Genomic DNA, 24,919 nt, shown 5'->3' on the forward strand with positions numbered 1-24,919 from the left:
ATACATAAATACATAGATACATAGATACATAGATACATAAATACATAAATACATAAAGAAAGAATGGTACCAAATCGTTTGATGGTAATACTATCACTTGTCCATACAGCGTAGCTCCGTTAAACTAAGGATTCTTGAACATTATAACCCGAGTGTATCGGGTGGATTTCAAACCTGGTTCAATTCTTTTTTCGCATAAATTGATCAACGGCCTTAACACACAATTCATCATGGTTATGTATATTTTTCATGCGCTTTTAAAACATCTGACAACTGATAATGTTTAAATGATTTCTGAAATGACATCTGTTCTTATGAGAGAAAATGAAAGCTACTTCTCTTAAAGAATTTAAATGGTAAGAAACAAATGAAATATGCCTTAAAAACATGAATACAATTGAACTATTTGTATTTCGATACAATTGTGTAAAATAAGAATTAATATTTTATAACTGCGAACACGTTTATCCTGTTTTCGATTATTGACCATTTATTAAGTGACAAATAACACGTGGAATAATGTTCGTTATAGGTAGATATCCATGGAAATATCATCCCTTAATACATTATTTGCGATCTTTAAAGAGCAGGTTATCTGTTAGTGAGGATTCTTTCGCCGTTATAATCAGTATTTTAATAATAGCACGTCGGCCAGTTAACTAACTCACATTTTTTTGCTGGACGAATCGATTTATCAGTTCTATATGTACAGTCTTATGTCAAACGCTAACACCTGTCCCTCTTAAAAGAGGTAAGTGGTCGCAGGAATAGTCTCATGACCTATAATCCCACAAGTTGTTTGGGTGGGCCAGGATTCGAACCCATGCTAATCGGAAGTGTAGCCTCAATACGTTGCAACGGTTCCTGTACTCTAGCATTATAAGTTTAATTGTTTGGTTTTTATTTAAGAAACAAGTCTAACCATCTTTCCTTGAATCTCTTTCAAATTTTGTATACCATTGTCGTTTGAATATTGACAACTGTTTATAATATGTTTCTTCGGAATGTTGCACCTAAAACAATTATATGTAAGACCACTATTACAACATAAATTGTTTTATTGCGTTCGTAATTTCCATTCCATCTGGCACCTGATTTTTTTACGTTAGAGCTTTTTTCGATTCGGAAAATCGTACAAAGTTTACTCAATACTCCGTTAAACAGTTAATGTTGTATTATACCAGCATAAAGTTTGTTAGATTTATTTCACTGACGGTCTATTAAATGTCCTGAAATAACCTGAACAGATGCATGTTTCTACGTGGCTAATGAGCGAGCGTTTGCAACAGATATAAGCGCCTGAGGTCGTATCCTCGCTGTTTGTGCAAGGCTATTGGCAGTTTGTTGTCGTAAATAACTCCTTACTGTGGTAAAAAATGTGAACGTTTCGGTGTGACAGCTGGTGTTGGGGATCCGTGAGTCCTATAAATATCGCTGTACCGAAACGTTTTGGTTTATCAGATTTCTGAACCAACGTTTAAAGGTAAGCATTTTTCACGTGTATTATATGATATTATATAGAAATTGGAATTGATGTTTGGTATACATTAATAACGGCATGTATAAATTATATAAGCAGTATATATACTGCAAATATATTATAATTTTGTGTGTCTTATTTGATAACAATGGACTATATTTGCGTTTCTGGCGTTCAATGGCTACGTTACTTCATAGACAGGGAACACTGATTATCTCTACACTTGGATATTTTTCTAACGCAACACTTTTCAAACTTGAGTATATATATATATATATATATATATATATAGATATATATATTATATATATATATATATATATATATATATATATATTATGTTATATATATATATATATATCTATATATATATATATATATATATATATATATATATATATATGTTATGAGTATAAATTTTGATTAACATTTTTAAATGTAATCATTTGACTACATTCTAAGCAACCACACGATAAAATCATTCATTTGTGACGATTGGACGCTTTAGCACGTATGGTGAAACGAAATATTAGTGTAACTTTATATAGATTTCATCATTTTAGGTTGATTCTTACACCAAGAAAGCAATAAATTAATTTATAAAAAATGTATGGTTCATGTGAATATACAGAAGTGCAACCGCGCATTTGGTAAATTGCATGCTACCCATCCCACGTGATAAAGCGTCCGATCGTCACGGGTGAATGATTTTAATGTTAGCTTGCACCCAATGTAGTCAAATGATCACATCTACAATTTTGAATGAAAATCTTCACTTATTAGAGCGATATCAAAGTTTGAAAAGTGTTGCGTTAGAAAAGTCTCAAAGTGTATTCACGTTTTTAAGAAATTTATCAATAACAGTCAACGATAAAGAAACGCGCATTTGTGCATGAACCATTACTTAACGGTTACACAGGCATTTCATACTTATAACAGTGGTCTAAACTACGGAATACAGTTATTGCCATCGCGGTTAGACATTAAAATCCAGAGGGTGACAATGCGATACTGCGACAGTACGATGGCGGTGCGGTGGTCGAGTGGTAACACTCTGGTCTACCATTCCAGAGGTCCCCTGTTCAAATCCCGGCCGGGGCACTGGACATTTCAGAAATGTTTCAAGTGTTTCCCACCCAACTAGAGATGTACTGGTATGAAACCCAGGTAATTCTCGCGTGTATCGGTGCTATACAATGAGCACGTAAAAGAACCAAGGTATCTGTATCTTCTGCTTGCTGTCTCTTCAGCAAAACCAAAGGACCCCATTGGAAATAAGTGCTTGCACTTTCATGGGTTATCCTTAACGATGGCGGTGCGGTGGTCGAGTGGTAACACTCTGGTCTACCATTCCAGAGGTCCCCTGTTCAAATCCCGGCCGGGGCACTGGACATTTCAGAAATGTTTCAAGTGTTTCCCACCCAACTAGAGATGTACTGGTATGAAACCCAGGTAATTCTCGCGTGTATCGGTGCTATACAATGAGCACGTAAAAGAACCAATACTGTATCTTCTGCTTGCTGTCTCTTCAGCAAAACCAAAGGACCCCATTGGAAATAAGTGCTTGCACTTTCATGGGTTATCCTTAACCGAAATGTTAAAAATAAATACATACAATACAATACATGGCGACAATGCGGTAGTACGATGGCGACAGTGCGACAATGCGATAGTACGATAATACGATGACGACAATACGACAATACGATGACGATAGTGCGATAGTACGATGGCAACAATGCGACAATCCGATAGTACGATGGCAAGAGTGCGATAGAACGATGGCGACAATGCGATAGTGCGATAATTCGATGACGACAATGCGAATAAACGATGGCGACAGTGCGGTAGTACGATGTCGACAATGCGATAGTACGATGGCGACAATGCGACAATGCGATAGTGCGATAATACGATGACGACAATTCGACAATACGATGGCGACAGTGCGATAGTACGATGGCAACAATGCGATAATACGATGACGACAGTACGATGACTATCGCATTGTCGCCATCGAACTATCGCATTGTCGACATCGTGCTATCGCACTTTCGCATTTTCGTCCTCTGGATTTTAATGTCTAACCACGATGGCACAAACGGTATTCCGTACTAAACCCAATCGCCTTCTCATTATAAGAGGGCATTTGTCGCCCTCTGAGTTTGTATGTTTAGAAAGGACTTTCTGGAGAAAGACAACGGATACAAGAAGACGACTTTTGATTTTAGCTTATATTCATTTTCTCCTTCGATCATCATTATTTGACTCATTAGTGACAATAAGTAAGCAAATACATGCTATATGTTGCACGGGCGTATTTAGTATTTCATTTTTCAGCACCACAATGGACACCAAGTTATTCTTCATCGCCGCTGTCTGCCTTATGGCTATTGGTAAGTGTATGCTTTATTTGATCAGGAACATACAAGCTGGAGCTGAACACATTTGCAGAATACATGTTGTGTTATGTCATAATGTGAATTTTATCCTCGTTGTGTGAAATTATCAAGGGGATGAGGTTAATGATTTATTAGTCAGGTGTAAGCGATATTTTGATGTCTATGTTCTTTAGATAGCGAGTTTATATTAAATGTGTTATGCAAGCATCTCATTGTCATTCTGTTGATTGTTTTAGTGTGGACAATATATAAGCCGTGCTCTGTGAAAACGGGTTCAATGCATGTGCGTAAAGTGTGGTCCCAGATTGACCGGTGTAGTCCGCACGGGCTAATCAGACGACACCGTCCGCATAACTTAGATTTGTGTTAAGAAAATACTTTCTTTAAACATAAAATATCATAAAAGCGTAAAGTGTCGTCCCCGATTCGCCTGTCTGCCAATCTGGAATGACAATTTACGCAATGCATTAAACACTTTTTTCACATAGCATCGCTCATATTGTTTGGCGACTATTATATTACTAAGTACTCCATCGTCTTTAGATAGTTGTTGTACATGAAAAACTCACATGCATAACAATATATCGCTTGTTTGTAAATGCCAATACCAAAGAGCGGTCTTTAATCCATAGGCGTCCAAATATAATATTAATCCGACTGATTCATCATTTACTTCAACCAACTTGAATTCCGCTCTTTATGTCAACATAAATGAGGTAACGTCATTTTTTGAACCAATAAAAAAACAACAACCTGACTTCATTTGTGTCACATATGACATACTAATAATTGCTGCTCTAGTGATTAAACAAACAAACATGAACTTATACAGCACACTATTATTGATAGTTTTTGATCGCCATTGTCGGAGTTATGGCTATTTTTGGAAAAAAATACATGTTCACCTTTGTGCGTAACTTGAGTTTTTCCGGAATTGTATTGTATTCAATACTTATTGAACGTAATTAATACATATTTTTTTAATATAAAATCATTATGATATTTGCTTGATTGTGTTAACTAAATTAGAAAACAGAGGCGATCATCTGAAACTATGATTGCAGGTGCTGATGCGTGTATCTGTACAATGGACTACCGCCCTGTGTGTGGCGTCGATGGAATAACGTACGACAACTTATGCGAACTGAATTGCGAGTAAGTATAGTAATCATGGAATATACTCTTCGGAACGGTCATAAGGAAACTACACAATAATGTGAAATTAATACGTCATAACTATACAAATCACATTTGATCACGTGAGTTGTTCGTAAAAATGTCGTAATCAACTGTACAAATAGGCACAACAATACGTATGCTCTTGATTGTGTCCTTGGCGTACGAGATTTGTACACACCGAGAGCGTTGTTCCTGTACCATTGTTCCGATATGAGTCAAGGAATTTATGTAGTATGTTTAACTTACTCTACATTTATATTGTGCAGCTAATCATTCACTTTAACGTTCTTCAATCTGATGCATGACTTAATTTACTTTGTGTACGCCGAAAATCAACATTTAGGTTTCGTTTCACATTTAATCCTGCATTTTGAAAAAAATGCAAGATCAAACACAAATTAAAAATCCGCAATATTGCATGTGTAATATGTACGCTATAGAACTTGCATACTGCTGATAATTTTAAAATTTAAATGGTGTTTTCTTATACACTATGGATTAATAGTGTGGTGATATCTAAATAGAATGTGGTTATTTTTACGTTTTAGCGGACAACTATTTAATGCGAATGAACTAACTTCGCTAAAGGGACTTTGTCATAAATGTTTGGGCGTGATATGGCTTCTCTTGAAATAAACTTAAACAAAACAGCTTTGATAATTGATATGTGACATTTGATTGTGATCCGCTAAAGATACTATTCAGATCGTGCCGAAACCGGGTACCTCTCTTTGGTGAGCGATATTGACTCTTGCATTCATATTTGTATCGGTCAGATGTCAATTATAGGAGAGTTTACACAAACTCTTTAACACCCCAAAACACGCTCCCATTTTTATTAGGTGACCATGTGTCTGGTTTCCAGGTCGGTACAGAAGAAGCATGATGGTGCCTGCCCCAAGACTGACTGCCCATGTCCCAGGAACCTGGACTATGTTTGCGGCGATGATGGACTCACTTACGACAACCATTGTCTCATGAGATGCAAGTAAGCATTCAGCCATTTGTGTAATACTCTGGCATGAATTTGAATGTATTTATATGTATTTATAAGCAGTAATTTATGTAATCGTATGTTTCCTTAACAATGATCCAGTTTTCTTGGAGAGTGTCGTCTCTGATTAGCTTGTGCTGACTACACAGGCTTATCTGTGATGACACTTTATACCTCAAGCCCAGTTTTCCCAGTACGCGGCTAAAACAATATCCTTTTCATTTCCAGCGGAGCCACTGAAGCCTATCCGGGACAATGCTAGAGGGCCATTCAATACTGGATTTCCTTTCAAATTTATTAAAATAAATATATCAGCATTGAAAGTGTATCAAAACTTACACATGTCCTGTGCTCAGAACAATATGCTTTTTCTACCCTGTGTACTTATGTAAAAAGCAGTCATGTAATGCATCACAAAACGCTCACGTTTTTCTTACGACCTCAAACACATTTCTATACTTTAAACACACACTCACCGATACTTAGCACAGCCCAGGTAAATACAATTCGAAATGCAATAACATACGCGTCAACTTATTAAGGAATTTAATTTATTTGGTTGCGTTCATGCGATTATAAAAGCAAAATATCATGCCGACAAGACATGACACGAGCAAGCGGTGATTTCATAACATTATTTTATAATGTTTTGGAAAGCGTGCATTGCATCTCTAGTTTAAAGATAACTAACACGTAAACCGTTTTCTTTGGAACAATCCCGGATTGTAACAAGATAGAATACGTTATAAATCTTTTAATTCAGATCGAGCTTTGATTTGTGTGAACGAAAAATACCCTGCAAAAAATTATTTGTTACGATATGAATTTACTATGAACCACCAATCATCTTCACATATTTAAACATACGTTTGAAACATTTACTATTCTATATGGAAGCTATGTCATTCTGAATCAGGCGTAGATGAACAAAATGAACTTGTGAAGTGTGAACTATTTCGGGCCCGACTTCTTTCGCTTACAAATTGTGTTCTACATGCAATGTTATTCCTATTTGTAACCAGTGTATGCTAGATATAGGACATGTTCAATACATTAATGCAATATCTAAAATTCCCATGCATATTATGTCATATTCATTTGCCCAAACGTTTGTACCCTTGTGAGTGCATCTTGAACTTAAATGTGTGTGGTGACATATTTTATATATTTTTTTAATCAAGGAAACATCAAAGAAAAATATATATTCACAATCTATGTATTTTACTTCAGCCGTTATAATTTTAGACATAATTTTTAAAATGACTTGCGAATAGAGATTTTCCTTTTTGCCGTTTTTCTGAGTGGATATAACAACACTTGTGTGCATATATTTTTTTTATTCCTCTTATTGCACATCGCTTACTATAACGAATGCGTATACTAGGCATTGATGTATCAAAAATATACAAAGTACGTCTTGCTTTATCAATATATAGGTAAATAAATCTGAATTTTAAAATTCAATTGTTATGAAAAATTGGAGAAAACGCGATTGATGGTTGGCAACTTGGAATGTCTAATAATCAGTATTTACTCGATATATTTTTCTTAACATTTGATGCTGGATGCAGGACACCATGGTAACAGGAAATATGCGATGAAAGAACAGGAAATAAAAATGTCGTATTACAGTTCTAAAACCTTAAGCAGATGTTGGTAAAAAGGTATTGATGTGTTGATAAACGCAGGTTAACAAGCGTTACTTCTTTCCAGTATGGCGCCTGTTCTTTTTGCACTGGCACTGCTGGTACATGCCGTAGTTAGGGGTGCGCCCATCTTGGGAGTGGCCTTCATCACAGTTGGCCCATTCCCACGTCACTTCCGAGTTGTCCCAGCCCATACCGGTGATCTGAGTGTGACCGTTTTCGAGGTCAAAGTGGGCTGCGTAGCCGTACTGGTTGACACCGTTGTGTCCTCGTTGATTGCACCAGCTCAGGTTCGGCCATACATTGGGACAGAGGTTGGTTATCATAAATATCTTCGACTTACCCTCGCCCGTTGCGCCGCCCTGGCCTTTGACGAAACCACCTGGAACAGGAAGTAATACATACTACTTTGGGTATGAATTTGCATGTATTTATTGTCGTTGGTGCGAACATGTGCAATGTATACAAGCCCTGAAAACGGAAACAACGATTTTGTATGATTGTATACATATAAGTAGGCGCTTTTACACGGAGGCTTGCTTTTCCTCGGGTCGTTTTTGCCTGTTACCTGCTGATGATATTGCGTGTGATTTAAAATCAAACAACATTTATTCATGCACAGTATTTGTTTTATAAGGATTTTTATTTTGAAATATGTGTACAATTTGCTACTTGGTCTTTGATAAAATACATTACAAGAATATTTGTAAAGGTCTCTTCTATTAGTAAATACGGCGTTCGCAAACCGTGCATCATGCAAGTTATCAACGTTATATATTTATGCACTTAAGCACACAGCAGAGGTTGCAGTGGTGCATTGACAACGGTGTATGCTTTGCGATCGGGAGGTCGGGGATTCAATTCCAGCTCGTGTCTATCAAATAGATCTGTATCAAACAGACACAAACTACGCGGCCCCGTTTTTTCTTAGCGTCTAAAGCAATTCTTGCGACTCGTTGGAGACCAAGGATTTCTTTCATTACAAATTAAGTGAAACAACAATATTTTTTAATGTTATCCTACAATAGGTATAAGATTAATATGTTAAACAAAACAGCCAAGTGGTTAAGAGTGAAGGAAACGTGTGAACGGATAAAACCCACAATAAAAGGTGTCAGCAACAAAAGGCAAAAAATCCAAACAAATATGTTAATATGCCAATCGGTCATCACCAGTGGTGGTGAGCCTGACGCATTTTCCACATGACGGACCGCACCAGGTGCCACCAGAGCTGTCAAACAGGTTCTGATTGGCTGCCGCCACGAGTCCGTTGCTGTTCCATGGAAACTGAAAGCAAGGTTTTGTTTAGTAAAGTGTTTGTCGAATGGACAATCAAGCATTGAAAGATCTTAGATAGTAGGGAACTTTCGTTTACTTTGCAGGGCATTAACGATAAATCATAGAGATATACGTCCAAATATAAATTTATGTTATGTTTGTATCACATAACACGATAATTTTTGCACTGATATATTCCGTACAAAGAAACAACACAAATATGCATATACTCAAAATGTACTATGTTAAATGATGTTTAAACATCAATCAATATCAAACGCAGCCTCAAATTTTAAAACATAGTCGGATTAAACTTTCGCTTAAATACTTAATGCTTATAAGATTTTTAAATGATATATACCTGGTTGTCAGTGTCGTGGGGTCCACAGCCGCACGCCCCCTTGTGGCGATCAGCGTACCGCGTCGTGGAGGCACATTGCTTGCCATTGTACATCCGGGGATGTCCATGGCACTTCTGGTTCGCCTCCGCCAGCAGCGCACCTGAAACAGAAGTGTAGGTGAAAGGAAGTCCTGGTGATAGAACAATCTCTTGCCGTTTGTCTCAGCAGAGATTGTGGTTGCTACTCTCATCATACATCATTGCAATCGGCTCAAATTTGATGATAGTGGTTTGTTGTTGGTGTTTGTGGTGAAAGATCATCAGTCAAATACATAAGATCATATGGAACTATATTACGGATGTTTTTCTTATGAGCTATTCTTGGTTACTTAACATCAATTTGAAAGTGGAAAATTATATCAAATATATAAATGAACAATGTATTATACCAAAAAGGTTGTTTACGTCAATCTAATTCATACTCAGCCATGTTTGTCTTAGCACAATGCCTAAACCGACAGAACTACCCAAAAATGATAAAAACAGCAAGATTGTCGGGGTTGATTCAAAAAATGAGTTTACAAAATTAGTTAAAGTGAGAACTATATAATCATACAACTTGCAACTTTTTTATCCACGTATAACAACAATGTAATTTAGTGTATCGCATATTAGTACAGTTGTTACAATAAATTATGGTATATATCGTCACTTCTGTCAGTTATATCTGAATATATCATGTATGTAGACCGTCCGTGTGTTTGTACAATTACGTAGAACTGGGTATATACTTAATATAGACCGTCTCTGTTTTTAAACAATTACGTATACATGCGTTATAAACGTAATATAAACCGTCTCTGTGTTTATACAATAACATAGAACTACGTATATGCGTAATATAGACCGTCTCTGTGTTTATACAAGTACGTAGAACTGCGTACATACTTAGTATAGACCGTCTCTTTGTTTATACAATTACGTAGAACTGCGTATAAACTAGACCGTCACTGTGTTTTAACAATTACGTAAGAACCAAGAAATGTCTTTTTTTCATCAGAAAGATTGTACAATTAAAATTCACAATTTATTTGAATTCGTGGGTGTTTTATTCTTGTCCGCTAATTGATCCTTTTTCCCATGAGTTGCTAATAAATAACCAATTCAAACAATTGTGCAAATAAAAGTAAATATAAGCCCCGTCCATTTTGCTACATATTTCGCCCATTTTTTTTAATTACAGAAATGTATCACTTTAATGTGTGTACTTATCAAAATACAAGAATGTTAAAAAAAAATAAGTGTCCCTCTGCCATAAAGCATCAACTTGATAATCGTTGAAAAATGAACATAAAGATGAAATATATTTTAGTTGACGTTAAACTGTAATAATTTAATCGTGATACATGTAGTTATCAATGGCATAATTGAAATGAAAGCCGTTCTACAGAAATATGAACGATCTTAACATCAATCACAGACGCCAGCTTCTATTACACTTTGCTTGGTATTGTCGCTATTCATGAAATGTTACAAACATTTCAAGAGTTCTGACATTTTGTAGTTCAACCGGTTAAACTAAGTATCGAAGTAATGGAATATCACAAACAGAATAATAATATCCAACAAATTGGACTTACCAAAACTCACAAACAGAACAGTAAGGTAGACGTTCATCTTAACGCCACTAGAAGGAATGAATTGTCCGCTAATTGATCCGTTTACAGACAACGACCGTCCGTCGTTAAAATCCGTATTACTTTAACGCCACAAGCGATATGTAGATTATTTTAGCTTTAACTATAAAGTACAGTGAAGTGGGGTCGATCGTACATCCTTAAACGTACTAATCGGAATATATAAGTGGTACAAAACAGCTTCGGCCAAGATGTTCATCCTTGTTCAAACGGACTCATCAATCAATATGTGTTGTCTGTGTGTATATAGATACGAAAAAATAATCGAAGTATGAGTATTTTGTATTTTCGAATCTTATCTTGATATATACTCAGGATGAGAAAGGAAAGGATTAGGAAGTTAAATTCCGGTGGAAATGAAACATATCCGTGTTCAGTAGGATACCGCCCTGCCTGTGTTAGAACTGATTAATCAAAGCCACATATCCGCACTAAGTACGAAACCTTTCTACCTGATTCAGATCTGACAAAACACTACACAACGGAAAACTTAAAAAAGCATGTAAACAGGTTTATGTCGTTAAACACGACCAACAAATTAGATAAGGGAGCGTTCATAAAATGTTCATCATTTCGTGCAATCGTTTATTTAAATATTTTCTTACTCGCTAAATATCCGAACAATGCTATTTAAAGTCTTTGAAATTAAACCTATTTATGTTTGCTCGATATTCATCGAAAGCCTAAGGCTTCTTTGAAACGCTCTCGAATCCGTGTCCTGGGACAAGAACCAGTACTTGGTGTCTTTAGGGGAGATCTTAAGAACGCTCCCAGTGTGGGGATCGAACCTGTGACCTACCGATCGCTAGGCGGACACCATTACGCCACGGCGACCTGAAATCTTGTGAAGAGAATACCTCAAAAACTTATAAACGAGAAAAGAGGAAAATCAAGAAACTGTTCTTCAATAAACATATTCAGTAGGTAGATTTGTTGTCCTGATCAACCATACACACCTTAGTACTAGTGTCCGTATTTGACAACACTTCAAATGCATTTTAAAATTCATCTTGTGTATCATCCGGTGTAACAGATTTAAATATTGTAATGTAATTTGTATAGGGTTTTGCTTCCTTCTTGATCCAATGGACCTTTTACACTTTCAAGTATTCATACAAATATAACTCAGACTAGCACAGCGGATACATTGATAATTATAATTACATCTCATCTAGATTTCCAATATTCATTCTATGTTTTTGTTATTTTATTAAAAATAATTTAATGGAATTCCTTGAAAAAATAAATATTATTTGCTACTTTGTAGCTTTATTATAACAGTGGACTTGTTGATTTGTATCAATAAGACTACCATTGATATGATGCTCATAAATAACTCGCATTTTTATAAAAAATAGAAATTCGTGTATAAAAAGACACAATATAAGTACTCAATATGATATCTGTTACTTGCAATTTTGGTGTGTTCATGGTAATTTTGTAATTTCGTACAAATATATTGATTTAACGCATGCATGTACACGGCCGTGAATCACGCGCGCCACCTCTTTTTGAGATGCATTAATAAATGAGTCAATGCTACTTCCGAAGTGGCGCTCAGGCCCGGATGTTTTGCAATTTTACGGATTATTTTACAGGGTGATTAGGTTTTATATGTTTTTTCAACATATTTCGCATTATTATTTAACATCGGCCAATGTAATGCGATTCAGCGCATGAAAATTCATCCAAAAATGTACAGAAAGACACAATCACAACCCATTTTGAAACGTGTGGACCTTTATAAGTTGTGGCATGGTAGAATTCGTTAAAGCAAATCGCTGTATTTTGCCGGTGTGACGAGCAAATGTGCAGCCAATTAAATCGGTAATTACATGGAACGATTGCTTTTAACCTGCACAAGTTAATGCGTACACAAAAACATCGGCTTCTAGCCGATCTAATAGATAAATATTCATTTTTCAAACAGAGATTGAGCCAATGGCAAGGAGGTGGCGCTCAGAGTAGGAGGTGGCGCTAATGCAGATTTATACTATTTGAAAGTGAAATATTTTATGTTATGGTTTCTACTATGTTTACAGGACTTACATTATTTTTTCTAAGTAGACTTTTTCAGCACATTTGAGTCGCGTGCGTTTTTAATTACAAAAAGTAGTTTCCTTATAATGTCTTGATAGTTTTAAACGTTCCTCTTTGTAAGATAAGAACATTTAACATGTATGATACAAAAAAATAACGGAAAAAGACCGAGCTATATTCATTTTTTGGAGCTGATCGCGGGATTATAAATAAGATTCGTTGACACTGGCATTTTAGTAAATTCAGCATCTGAATTGAGGGACAACAATTATCGTTTCAAGAAGAAGTATTGTCTTATATTGATTCCGTGAATTATCATATTGTACTCTATGTATGAAGTTATCATATTGTATATTGCGGTCGATGAATTATTTTGATAATGTTGAACATACAGCTATTGGTTTTATTGAGTATTACACATTTTTTGTATATATCGAACAATATGTTTTATTTATGTTAATGACTTCTTAATTGAGTTGATCACTTGTTCATGTTCTGTAAAGATTTCGGCCTTCGTATGTACATTAAACAATACATTAGATATAACAAATAATATTATCTATCAAATGTACGTCATGTGATAATGTCAATGCGATACGAATGTTAATTGAAACATCCTACATTGGCGCCATCCTCCTTTCAATATCGCCACCTCCTAAGGATTGGCTCCATCTCATTTGAAAAAATGCAAAACTATATACTACGTCGGCAAGAAACCAATATTTTTGTGCATGTAGCATCTAATGTATGTTGTACTCAATCGTTTGATGCCGTTGACGATTTAATTAGGTGGAAATTTGCTCGTTACACCGGAAAAACTCATCGAAATGCTTTTTAAAACTACACCATGCCAAAACTTATAAAGGTTCTCACGTTTTTTAATTGATTGAGAATAAATGTTTCTGAACATTGTTGGATGAATTAATCTTCTCTGAATCGCTCTACAATGCCCGATTATAAAAATAATGCGAACTATGTTGAAACAAAAAAAATAAATATAAAACCTAATCACTCTGTTTAATTATCCATGAAATGTCAAAACTACCGGACCTGAGCGCCACCTTCGAAGTTGCATTGGCTCATTTATTAATGCATCTCAAACAAGAGGTGGCGTGCGTGATTAACGAACGTGATGCATGCATAAGTTCTATGTTACTGTAACCATTTCGTTTGCCAACCAATCAGTGTGCATGCGTAAAACAACGCGAATGTTAACAATTACAATCAACTGAACCAGTATTCACAAACCCATTCTTATAGTTACGTATAAAGAATATACATAGACCCAAGAAATATTACTTTAAAATATGAATAGATACAGGCTATTAATTATGCTGCTACATTTTTACGTCCGTTTCTGTAATAAAGGTACATTGCGTGTTTTAGTCTAAATTGTGACTATTTGTCTCTCTTGATAAATCCTCATAATTTGTAGGAAATTTATGTTGCGTTGTTGGCTCTTTGGCTAGTAGTTATTCGTTCGAAAATGCCACCCATCACGATGTTAGTGATTCTGTAAAAATGTTAAGTACTTATTATCAATTGTTTCAGTGGTATGTTTAGTGAAATTATTTTTTTGACATACCTCGTGGTTTTCTGAGAATTTATGGAAGGGCATCTTTACCACAATTTTTACTAATAACCATGGCAGGAATTTCTGTCACCGTTTTTGTTAACTAAGGGAAGGCGTGATTCACACTTCCTTTGTAGAAATGTTAAACGATTTTTTGAAATCTGCGACCGCGTTTCGAAAAAGGCTGATAACTACTGTGTCCCTTCAGATATTGCTTTCATATTTGGTACGCATGTGAATACGGACAAGACCTTTCCATTTGCATAAAATTTTTGACCCCTGTGACCTTGACCTTGAAATTAGGGTCCGCGTTATGATTTCGAAATCTTTTATATGGTTATCTCCGCCGTCTGTCCGTCCGTCCGCCCTGGCCACTATCTCCTCCTACACTATAAGCACAAGAACCTTGAAACAAACACACATGGTAGCTATGAGCATATGTGCGACATTGCACTATTTGGAATCTTGATCTGACCCCTGGGTCAAAAGTTGGGGGTTGGGGTGGGGCCGGGTCAGAAATTTTCACTCATGAAGGAGGGCATTAATGCACTGTCCGTCTGTCTGTCCGTCCGTCCGCCCGTTTGTCTGTCCGTCACACTTTGCGTTGAGGTTTCGAAAATTGCTCATAACGTCTATGTCGCTTCAGATGTAACCTTCATATTTGGTATGCATTTGTATATGGTCAAGGCCTTTCATACGCACACAGAGTTTTACCCCTGTGACCTTGACCTTGAACTTAGAGTCCGCGCTTAGGTTTCGAAAAGCTGCGTTATGGTTTCGAAAAATGCTCATAAGTTCTATCAAAGCGTTTATAAGGGGTTTATGTCATCCTATGGCGATAGTCCTTTTTTGAGGTTATTTTTCATTAACGTCTTCATTTCTACACCGATTTTCTCAAATTAATACTGAACATATCTTATGATAATACAGGCCAATCTCAACTATGCATGGCCCCATAACCAACCCTGGGGCACCCCTGGGTCAAACATGCGGCGTGGGGAAAGGCGTCGGCCTCTGCCGCGCCATTTCTAGTTGCGATGTGAGTTGATTAGCAACTCTGCATCATTTTCAAATATTTAAACTAACGTTTGCACATTTTAACTAGTCTTTATGGAAACTTTGTTATTCTGAATATCAATACGGAGATGAGTACTATGAACTTATATATGTGAACTATTTTGGACCCGCTTGCTTTTATATTCTGAGGAGAAATAACAGCGCTTTTGTGCTTATAGTTTTCTTTATTAAACTTGTTACACATCATTTGCAATGTGAAGGCATCGATCAGGCATTCTGTATCGACGGTTTTGACAAAATGGAATGCATGAGAAATACCATGGCAATGGAAAATATAATAAAAAATAACAGAAAAGTACAATGTCGTATTACAGCTCTAGAACCTTAAGCAGATGTTGATCGAAATATGCCTTGCTGGTTTTCGCTTTGTATTGCATAGACGAACGCGAGTCAACAAGCGTTACTTCGTATGAGTATGCCTACACTCGCACTGCTGGTACATGCCGTAGTTAGGAGTGCGCCCATCTTGACCATGACCCTCATCACAGTTGGCCCATTCCCACGTCACTTCCGGGTTGTCCCAGCCCATACCGGTGATCTGATTGTGGCCGTTTTCGAGGTCAAAGTGGACGTTGTAGCCGTATTGATTGACGCTGTGGAGTCCTTGTTGATTGCACCAGCTCAGATTCGGCCACTCGTTGGGACAGTCGTTGGTTACCATAAAGATCTTCGACTGACCCTCGGCAGTAGCGCCGCCGTGGCCACCGACGAAACCACCAGTGGTGGTGAGCTTGAAGCATTTTCCACATACCGGACCACACCATTTTCCGCCCGATGGGTCGAACAGGTTCTGATGGTTGCCGCCACGAGCCCGTAGCTGTTCCATGGAAACTGAAAGCAATAATTTGTTCTAGTCAAGTATTTGTCGAATTGAAAATCGAGTTTTTAAAAACCTTAGCTAGTATAGATCTGTCGTTCTCATTGCAGAGGATAGTAGCATTAATGATAAATCATACACGTATACGCCCAATGCTATGTTTTGCAACTGTTTATACACAGAACATAGAAATGCTCGTAGCTGTATCTTTTGTACAAAAATAACACATTTAAATAGATTCAAAATATTATGTTAAATGATGAGTAGAAATGCATCAATATCGATGCAGCCTCAAATTTAAAGAATTCTTCGGAAAACATGTTCGCTTAAATACGTTATTCTTATAAGATAAGGCTGTTAGCGCAGTGATTGGTAAATGCGCTTGTCACTTCTGCTTCTCGGTTTAGAAAAAAACCCGTTGCAGACGCATGTGAGATTGGTAGGTGGTCACCATACCGGACATGTGGGTGTCCTTCGGACATTACGCTACCTCCCACAGCATCAGTCAATACCAATATTGAATAACTGTCAGTAAAAAACTAAATAGCTGGAAATTGCTTAAATAACACAATATTTGCCGAATCTAGAAAGAAAATTAGGTAGGAGTGTTGGGACAAACTCCGGGTTCAACATAATGCGGCCACTGGCCCGAAAGTACTTGATGAACTTCGAAAAACACACAAACACGCTTATAAGATATTTTGATATCAGACCTACACATGTACTAGTTTAAAGTGGATCTCTTGGCCGATATTTACCTGGTTGTCGTTGTCATGGTACCCGCAGCCGCACGCCCCCTTGCGGCTATCAGCGTACCGTGTTGTGGAGGCGCATGACTTTCCGTTGTACATTCGGGGAGATCCCGTGCACTTATGTTGTGCTTCCGCAACCAGCGCACCTGAAACGGAAGACGGTTGTACAGGAAGTTCTAATGATAGAACAATCTCGTGTCGTTATATCTTAGCAGAGATGTGGGTCGCTACTCTCATCATACATCTTGAATCGGCTCAAATTTGATGAAAGTTGTTTTGTAAGTTTTTGTTGTTGTTTTTTAATTCATCAGGCAATATATCGCTAACGTTTTGTTTCTGCGCAATTGTAAGCTGTGTGACATCAATATGCCAGTAAAACATTATATAAAATGTATAAAGTGTTTATTATACAATAAATCAAATGTCGTTTACTTCATTAAACATGTCATTCATCACTAACCAAGTTTATTTTAAGCAAAACGCCTAAACCGAAAGAACATACAAGAAACGTAATTAAAATATATTCGACATTGATAACAAAATGATAAATTTACCAAAATAAAGTTTAATTGATAACTATAAAATGATATGGCTGATCACTTTATCCGTCATATAACAATTATGTCATTTAGTGTATCGCATATTCCTACATTTAATACAATTATTACAATGAATTATAATATATCTAACTTATGTCAGTTATATATGTGCATATACTTGATGTAGACCGTCCCTGTGTTAATACAATTATGTCGGTAGGAATTAAATATTTAGATAGCAATTCAATGTTTTATTTAAGTCTCATCCATTTCATGTTCATACTAAATACAGAGCATTAAAACATACATAACAAGAGATGTTTTGTCAGAGACACAATGCCCCCTTCAGTGGCGCTTTGAAAACATATATTTGACCTTTGACCCGAAGGATGACCTTGACCATAACATTATACCCCTCAAAATGTGCAGGTCCATGAGATACAGATGCATGTCAAACATCAAGTTGCTGTCTTCAATATTACAAAACTTATGAAAAATGTAAAAGTTTTCGGACGGATGGACAGACTGACTGACGGACGGACTGACGGACGGTTCAAAAACTTAATGCAACCCTTCGTGTGCATAAAACATGAAAATGTCCATTCTATGTAAAAATTATTAGAGACTAAGAGGAGTTAAATATTGCATAGTGTTCACAAACTTGTTCTCTATATACATATTTAAATTAAGAGTTAGGTTTCCATTGCTAATACATAATTAAAAACTGTCATACGATATAATGCAGTAAAATACTGACACTGCGAAAAGTGGAACTAACGCGCATAATATAAAATGGTTTAAGAACTCGAATTTTACCTGTGATCAGGTCGGAAATGAACTGATTAGCAATGGTTACCTACGCTTAGATAAAAACTAACAGACAATGTTAAGAAATACCATAGTGACATTATTTACATTTTAAAACCATATCAGTTTAAAGTTATAACTACAAAAAAACCTACGGTGACTCCAGAGACATATTTAGCAGAAGAGACATTCAGCAACTACTTCTTCCCAAAGGAATAAGCAAAAAAAAACTACCCAGTTTTTCATAACATTATGTAGGACTTTATACAGGATTTGATCTCCTCAGTCTGGATGCACACCATTTAAGGGAGTTATTTAGCAAGACCTAGCATGTTACAAGTGTGGATATACTAATAAAAATACTCTAAAGAAAGTCTCATTCAAGTTTTAAAACCTATTTTGAGTAAATGTATTTTCTCCTTTCATGAAGAATAGAAAAACTTGTTTTGGCTGATAAATACATAACATTCTCTGTATTAAATATATATTTTAATTTTTCACAATTTGACATGACATGATTTTCAGGATTTACACTTATATTATCCATTAGCATTTTCCTTGCATCAACAAACAACGGACAGTGAAAGCGTACACGTATTTCATCGTCGATCTTATCCGTACATTGAAACAAGTTCTATAACATAGCTCGATATTTTTATACCAACCGGTCTCTAACCGAAGCGCCGCCCTAAATGCTCTAAATAACGAAAACACATGATCCGTAATGTGATTTAAGTGACCCCATATTACACATATTGACACAACAGTGATGAACACTACCCTCGACGCCGCTTTGCTGTAGCAAGTTGATACAAAAACATTACCCTTCGACGGGGCCAATTTGACCACTTATGGTTTGTTTTAGTTATTATAGTATATGAGTCCTCATAAACAGGGTGTTCCCAGGCCCGAAAGGCGTGTCGCGGTCGACATTTCTTAACAATCTAGGGTGGTATTGCGTCATCTCCAAATTACCGAGACATAATTTATACTACCCCCCAAGGTGTCATAAATATAATCCAATAAACTAAGAAACTCGTTTTAGTTCCTATCATGTGCGACTCGCTTGGTTTACGTGTTTTAATACGACTATTAAATAATATAGATATATATTCATTATTTTGTATATATGTTGTTGTGAACAACAAGTCGAATATTCAGTATACACACAATATACCACACATTGCATCAATGATAGTCTTCGAACATAAATTTTTTAAACACCATGGATGGAATTCCCCTCCCTAGCCCACAACGTTTAGGCCCGACAACCCTCCATTAACTTCAGAGGGAAACCCTTTTTAATAATCATGTGATCCTCGGGATGATGAAAGTTTTCAATCTAGGGACATGATTTGAAAAAAATCGAGTTGAGGACAACAATGCGGTGTTATACGCGAAAATATTAACCTCTAGACCATTTGGTTTAAAAGGAAACTATTTTTTTAACCCTCGGAGTTAGTGTCACGTTATGGTAGGAATTCGTAGGTGGACGTTTTTGGGATTACTTTATTGAAACATGACAGTCACAAAGTGCTCATATGTACAAATAAGCTTATTGATGAAGGAGAGATTAAAGAATAGTATAGTTGACACAAGGCCGGATTTGTATTGGTCAAGCAAAAGTGTTTATACAGATAAAGCTGGTAAATATTTGGGTGGTTTGTTTATCCCGTTCCCGTGGCTTCATTGATTCAGTATCTTTAGTAATCTATCCAATCAGCAATAAGCACGCATAGAACACTGGCCAATGGGATTCATAACTCTTCACGGGGCAAATGTTAGAGGAAAATAATTAATGAGCATTTAGATCTAGAGGTGAACAGATGGAAAAAGGCACAATCATGTAGCAATCACAACGCATTTGTACAACTGAAAATATTAGTTATGTCAGACATTAAACTGGATTAGAAACTGGTATATGTGTTGTTGAATATTTGATCCCACATTATGCAGAGAAATTAACATAAATAGAGAGGGACGGACTTGTCCCATGCGTGACACGGGAAAATGATTGTTAATGCAAATCTCGTCATCAGGCCAATACGCGCATGACGAGATATCGAATGATAGGCTAAACACCAGTAATTTAAGAGTAATGAACATTGTTATAACTTTGTGTCGTACATGAACTATGAACGATTACGTGACAAGGTCCTGCTTGCCCCTTCACGAGGTCTTTATAGTCCGACCTGCCCCTGTTACCTTTCAGGGGGGAAAGATTAATTTTGAGCCAAAATAGGTCAAATTTACCCCGGCTGCCCGGGTATTCGCCAAAGATATAACTTAGATCCAAATTAACCAGTGCACGGTGGCCAATGATACCTTAATGTGCACTGGTAGACAATAGACAATCTCAAAGACAAAATTATGTCTGGACGCAGCTCCCAAGGGTCTGCAGCTCGCCGCTCTGCCTTTATGGCCGCGCTCGAAATCACCGGCCGTCGTCTTCATCCCCGAGACGGTTTCCCCAGCACGTTGAGCGTACTGAGTATCGCCGTCCCGGGGTCTCTCTATAGGGCCACCCCTCGATGTTCATGGGACTACTCCAAGGCCCCCCCAAGCAGTCCCAGGTCCGCCCCGTATGTCTCCCACACTGGTGGTCTCGCTGTCCCACTGCTTCGTCCCCCTACAGACGGGACCTCTGGCAGGGTCGGGCCAGTGATCTCTCGACGATAAACAGCGGGTGACAAGTCCGCTCCAGCTGCTGACCGATCCCCAGAAAAAAGATGGTTCATTCACAGTTATATACCCCACACTTTCACCGCAACACATCTTCCAATGTTAGAACAGTTTTACATACACAGAAGGGACAGTTACATGAACATTTATTTACAAACATGAAACCATAGTTGTATTTGGACAGGATCCGATCAGGATTCATAACTACCCTAACACTATGTTAGAGACACAGTGGAAATACGTTGGATCTAGAAGATACAGTGAAATTATGAGCATTTTGGTGTTTCAAGGGAGATAATTATATTTCACAACAACGTAATTTTCCGTTTTCCGGGATCTATTGATAGATACTCGTTCAAGTCGATTATTATATATATGGAGAAAGATATGCGTGCACAACCACATACACAGACATACATACAGACATACATATTCCTATTGGAGACTTCAGCGTGTGCGCCTAGCTACGATGCAGAATGAAGCAGACAAACTGTGAAATCCCCATCCCCAGAAAAAAAGACGGTTCATTCACATTTATATACCCCACACTTTCACCGCAACACATCTTCCAATGTTGGAACAGTTTTACATACACAGAATGGACAGTTACATGAACATTTATTTACAAATATGAAACCATTGTTGTATTTGGGCAGGATCCGATCAGGATTTATAACTACCCTAACACTATGTAAGAGACACAGCGGAAATACGTTGGATCTAGAAGATACAGTGAAATTGAGTATTTTTGTGTTTCAAGGGAGATAATTATATTTCACAACAACGTAATTTTCCGTTTTCCGGGATCTATTTAAGATTTTTTTGACAACTTTAATTTTCTAGCTGTTGATACCTCAGTTAAATGTAAAGATAGGACCGTTTTAAACCCATAAACGAAAGGGTTAACGTTGATGCAACTGGTAATTAACAGTCTGACAAGGATGACATATAAACATGTATGAGACCGTGCATGATATTTTACTAAGTAATCATATCTCGAATTTATACCGAAACTCTCTTGTCGTGTAACAATACCAAATCGACACTATGCTTAATTGATGAATCTTATAAATAAAAAGTATGTTGTACCGCTTTACTTTGATCGCATAACACTCGTTTCTGCTTGTACATTAAATTTAAATAGAATTTGTATAGACAGAAACAAATTGAAGCAGGTTATATACTGATTATTAAAGAAATAGTCAATTGTAGTTTTTAATATGCTTGCATTCGAACATGATGTCAATTTTTAAACAACATTTGCGTTATTTATTATAGTGTTTATGTTGGTTAGCTCATCAGTGGGTTTCGCCTACAATTACTACAACTGCTAGCAATGACACAATACTAGTCTACTCACCGGGTCATCGACCGGAGACCTTGTCAGGATGGCAGACGTCGTCCTCGAAAGTACACACTTCGAGGGAAACACTCGTCTGCTATCGTCCTCGGCTACACGCTACTTATCCTCCTGGGAATACTCATCTCGCGCACAGGCTAAACCTCCCGGACAACACACACAGCCACAGGCTAATACTTACGTAACAGACAAATTAATAAGTATCCTCCTAGAAATACTTACCTCAGGGCATCTATCCTCCTGGCAATACTTACCTCAGGAAACACGTCTTTTCACGTCCGCGGACTGGGTAGCAAGAGAGCATGGTCATCCGAGAGCGCACCCAGCAGGCATCTGCTTCCATCCGATTAGCCGCACGTCTCCACATCATGCACATTGCAGCATGACCCGACAGCATATAGCCGGGTGCCAACTCTGCATGGGGGCTTGTCACCAGATGGTCACTGGCACTACACTTCCATCACTTTTCTCTTTTTGGGACGACCCGCTACTCACAAAAGGAGTCGTCCCGCCGAATGGCATAGTCGTCCCGCCGCAGACGTCCCGTCTCACCCGATGAAGTATAATGACTATCTCTCGGACCCCAATGCCCCTTTCGTAAGCAAGGAGAGCGCCTTCGCCATGCAACGTACTCTAAGACCGCTGGGCCCAAGCCGTCCCATGCACCCCGAAGAAGTATATTGACTATCTCTCGGACAGTATGCCCCTTTCGTAAGCAAGAAGGGCGCATTCGTCATGCGATGTACTCCCGGGCCACAGCGACCTAAGGACCTATATGACCATGCCCGGACTCCTCAAAGTCGGGACAACCTAATTGTTTCAATCCTTCAGGCACGCCACAACGTGCGCAGAATGGGGGCCGCATCCCTAGATAGACCACAACTAATTGAACCGGTTTTCGAACGACCACCAAGATTATTTTAATATGCATGCATACCCCAATTAAGGTGTAATACCCTCCATAAAAGATATTTGATCCCTGGTCTGAAATTAAATGAAAATAAAATGCTAACATTTTAGTATTGATTTAAATTGCCGTTCACAGTCAAATGCCGATAACTGAAAGAAAAAACCGGCCCAAGAACCCTTTCAAAAACTTGGAGATTAATGAGCTCGCCCAGCCAGTTCATCCACAGAGCTTAAGCCATGGACAGCCTTCGGCTGTGAATAGTTACAACACGGCGAGAGTAACATAAATGAAAGTTAACAGTTTCTCACAGTTTCTGACATGCAACAGTTTCCCACACTTCCTGACATGCAACAGTCTCCCACAGCTCCTGACATGCAACAGTTCCCCACAGTTCATGGCATGCAACAGTTTACGTCTACTAATTGCACAATAGACAATGATGACATCTCCATGAGTGGTTATTCAGAGAAATACAAATAAAAGTGGGCTGAAAGAGTTCACAGCTGGATCTGATAAGAGTACTTAACTAGATTCCTAAATGCCTCGCCCTTCCGCCAACTAACCCCCAGTATTTAGCGAGGCAACGTGTACCAATTACGACATCAGACTTATTACACTATCTTGAAACACACACCATCAGTACTATACGAAATAACGTTCAGACAGTCAAAATATTAAAATATGATTACAAAATTACATTAATCCTAATGTTTTTCCTATATATTTCCGGGTGGCAATACCAACCGAAACATCTCCACACCCACTCAGAGAAACATGAACAGAAAAATGAAAAAGGTGTCAGTTGACGGATGTCATGACAGTGAAACTAAACCCCGCGTTGTCACTGAGACCAAGAGTAACCAATCTAATCAGGAGATCACGCAAGAAAGTGTAACCAGTCTATTCGGAGGGAGCAATAAATAAAGTGTAAACAATAACCAAACAATGGACTGTTGGGCGAGGTCAATAAGGGATTAATCGAATACATGGTTTTAATAAAATAAACAACTAAAGTTGACACGTGCCTGGTTAATCAAACACATCGATTCTATAAACAGAATTGTTTGACACTAAAATGTATAACAAATTTACACTTCACTGACATTAAATGAGGCGAAACAAAACTAAATTAAAACCAGAACAACAAAAGCAGAGAAACTATTAAAGGAACCCACCCCACTCTTTAACTAGATAAATACCTCGGGACCCCACGCTCGCTCAGACACTTACCTAATCTCCACCGCTGGGACCGCTCCCAACGGCGAGAACTTGAGGGTCGCCACCCTTCAGAGCCACGCCTGAAAGGTTCCCGAGATCCATCCTCAGAGATATCCCGGCGTACATAC

The 24,919-nt window shown here is 37.6% G+C and overlaps 3 protein-coding genes across 3 annotated transcripts; 1 reads left to right on the plus strand and 2 right to left on the minus strand.

The window, feature by feature from the left end:
* The first annotated feature begins 1,384 nt into the window (after positions 1-1,384).
* Positions 1,385-6,378, plus strand: LOC127852820 (serine protease inhibitor dipetalogastin-like). Its single transcript, XM_052386810.1, has 5 exons — positions 1,385-1,483; positions 3,821-3,876; positions 4,947-5,037; positions 5,927-6,049; positions 6,284-6,378. Exons 2-5 carry the CDS (start codon positions 3,828-3,830, stop codon positions 6,315-6,317), a joined length of 297 nt encoding a protein of 98 aa, XP_052242770.1. The 5' UTR covers positions 1,385-1,483; positions 3,821-3,827; the 3' UTR covers positions 6,318-6,378.
* Positions 6,379-7,372: 994 nt separating this feature from the next.
* LOC127852817 (endoglucanase-like) lies at positions 7,373-11,165 on the minus strand. Its single transcript, XM_052386807.1, has 4 exons — positions 10,960-11,165; positions 9,341-9,480; positions 8,874-8,988; positions 7,373-8,083 (listed from the first exon to the last, which is right to left on the minus strand). Exons 1-4 carry the CDS (start codon positions 10,994-10,996, stop codon positions 7,755-7,757), a joined length of 621 nt encoding a protein of 206 aa, XP_052242767.1. The 5' UTR covers positions 10,997-11,165; the 3' UTR covers positions 7,373-7,754.
* A 4,941-nt stretch (positions 11,166-16,106) lies between these two features.
* LOC127852397 (endoglucanase-like) lies at positions 16,107-18,923 on the minus strand. Its single transcript, XM_052386352.1, has 3 exons — positions 18,890-18,923; positions 17,282-17,421; positions 16,107-16,523 (listed from the first exon to the last, which is right to left on the minus strand). The coding sequence occupies exons 1-3, from the start codon at positions 18,921-18,923 to the stop codon at positions 16,107-16,109; spliced, it is 591 nt and encodes a 196-aa protein (XP_052242312.1).
* Between the last annotated feature and the right edge of the window lie 5,996 nt (positions 18,924-24,919).

The sequence above is a fragment of the Dreissena polymorpha genome, chromosome 12, assembly GCF_020536995.1.
Source record: "Dreissena polymorpha isolate Duluth1 chromosome 12, UMN_Dpol_1.0, whole genome shotgun sequence".
NCBI lineage: Eukaryota > Metazoa > Mollusca > Bivalvia > Myida > Dreissenidae > Dreissena > Dreissena polymorpha.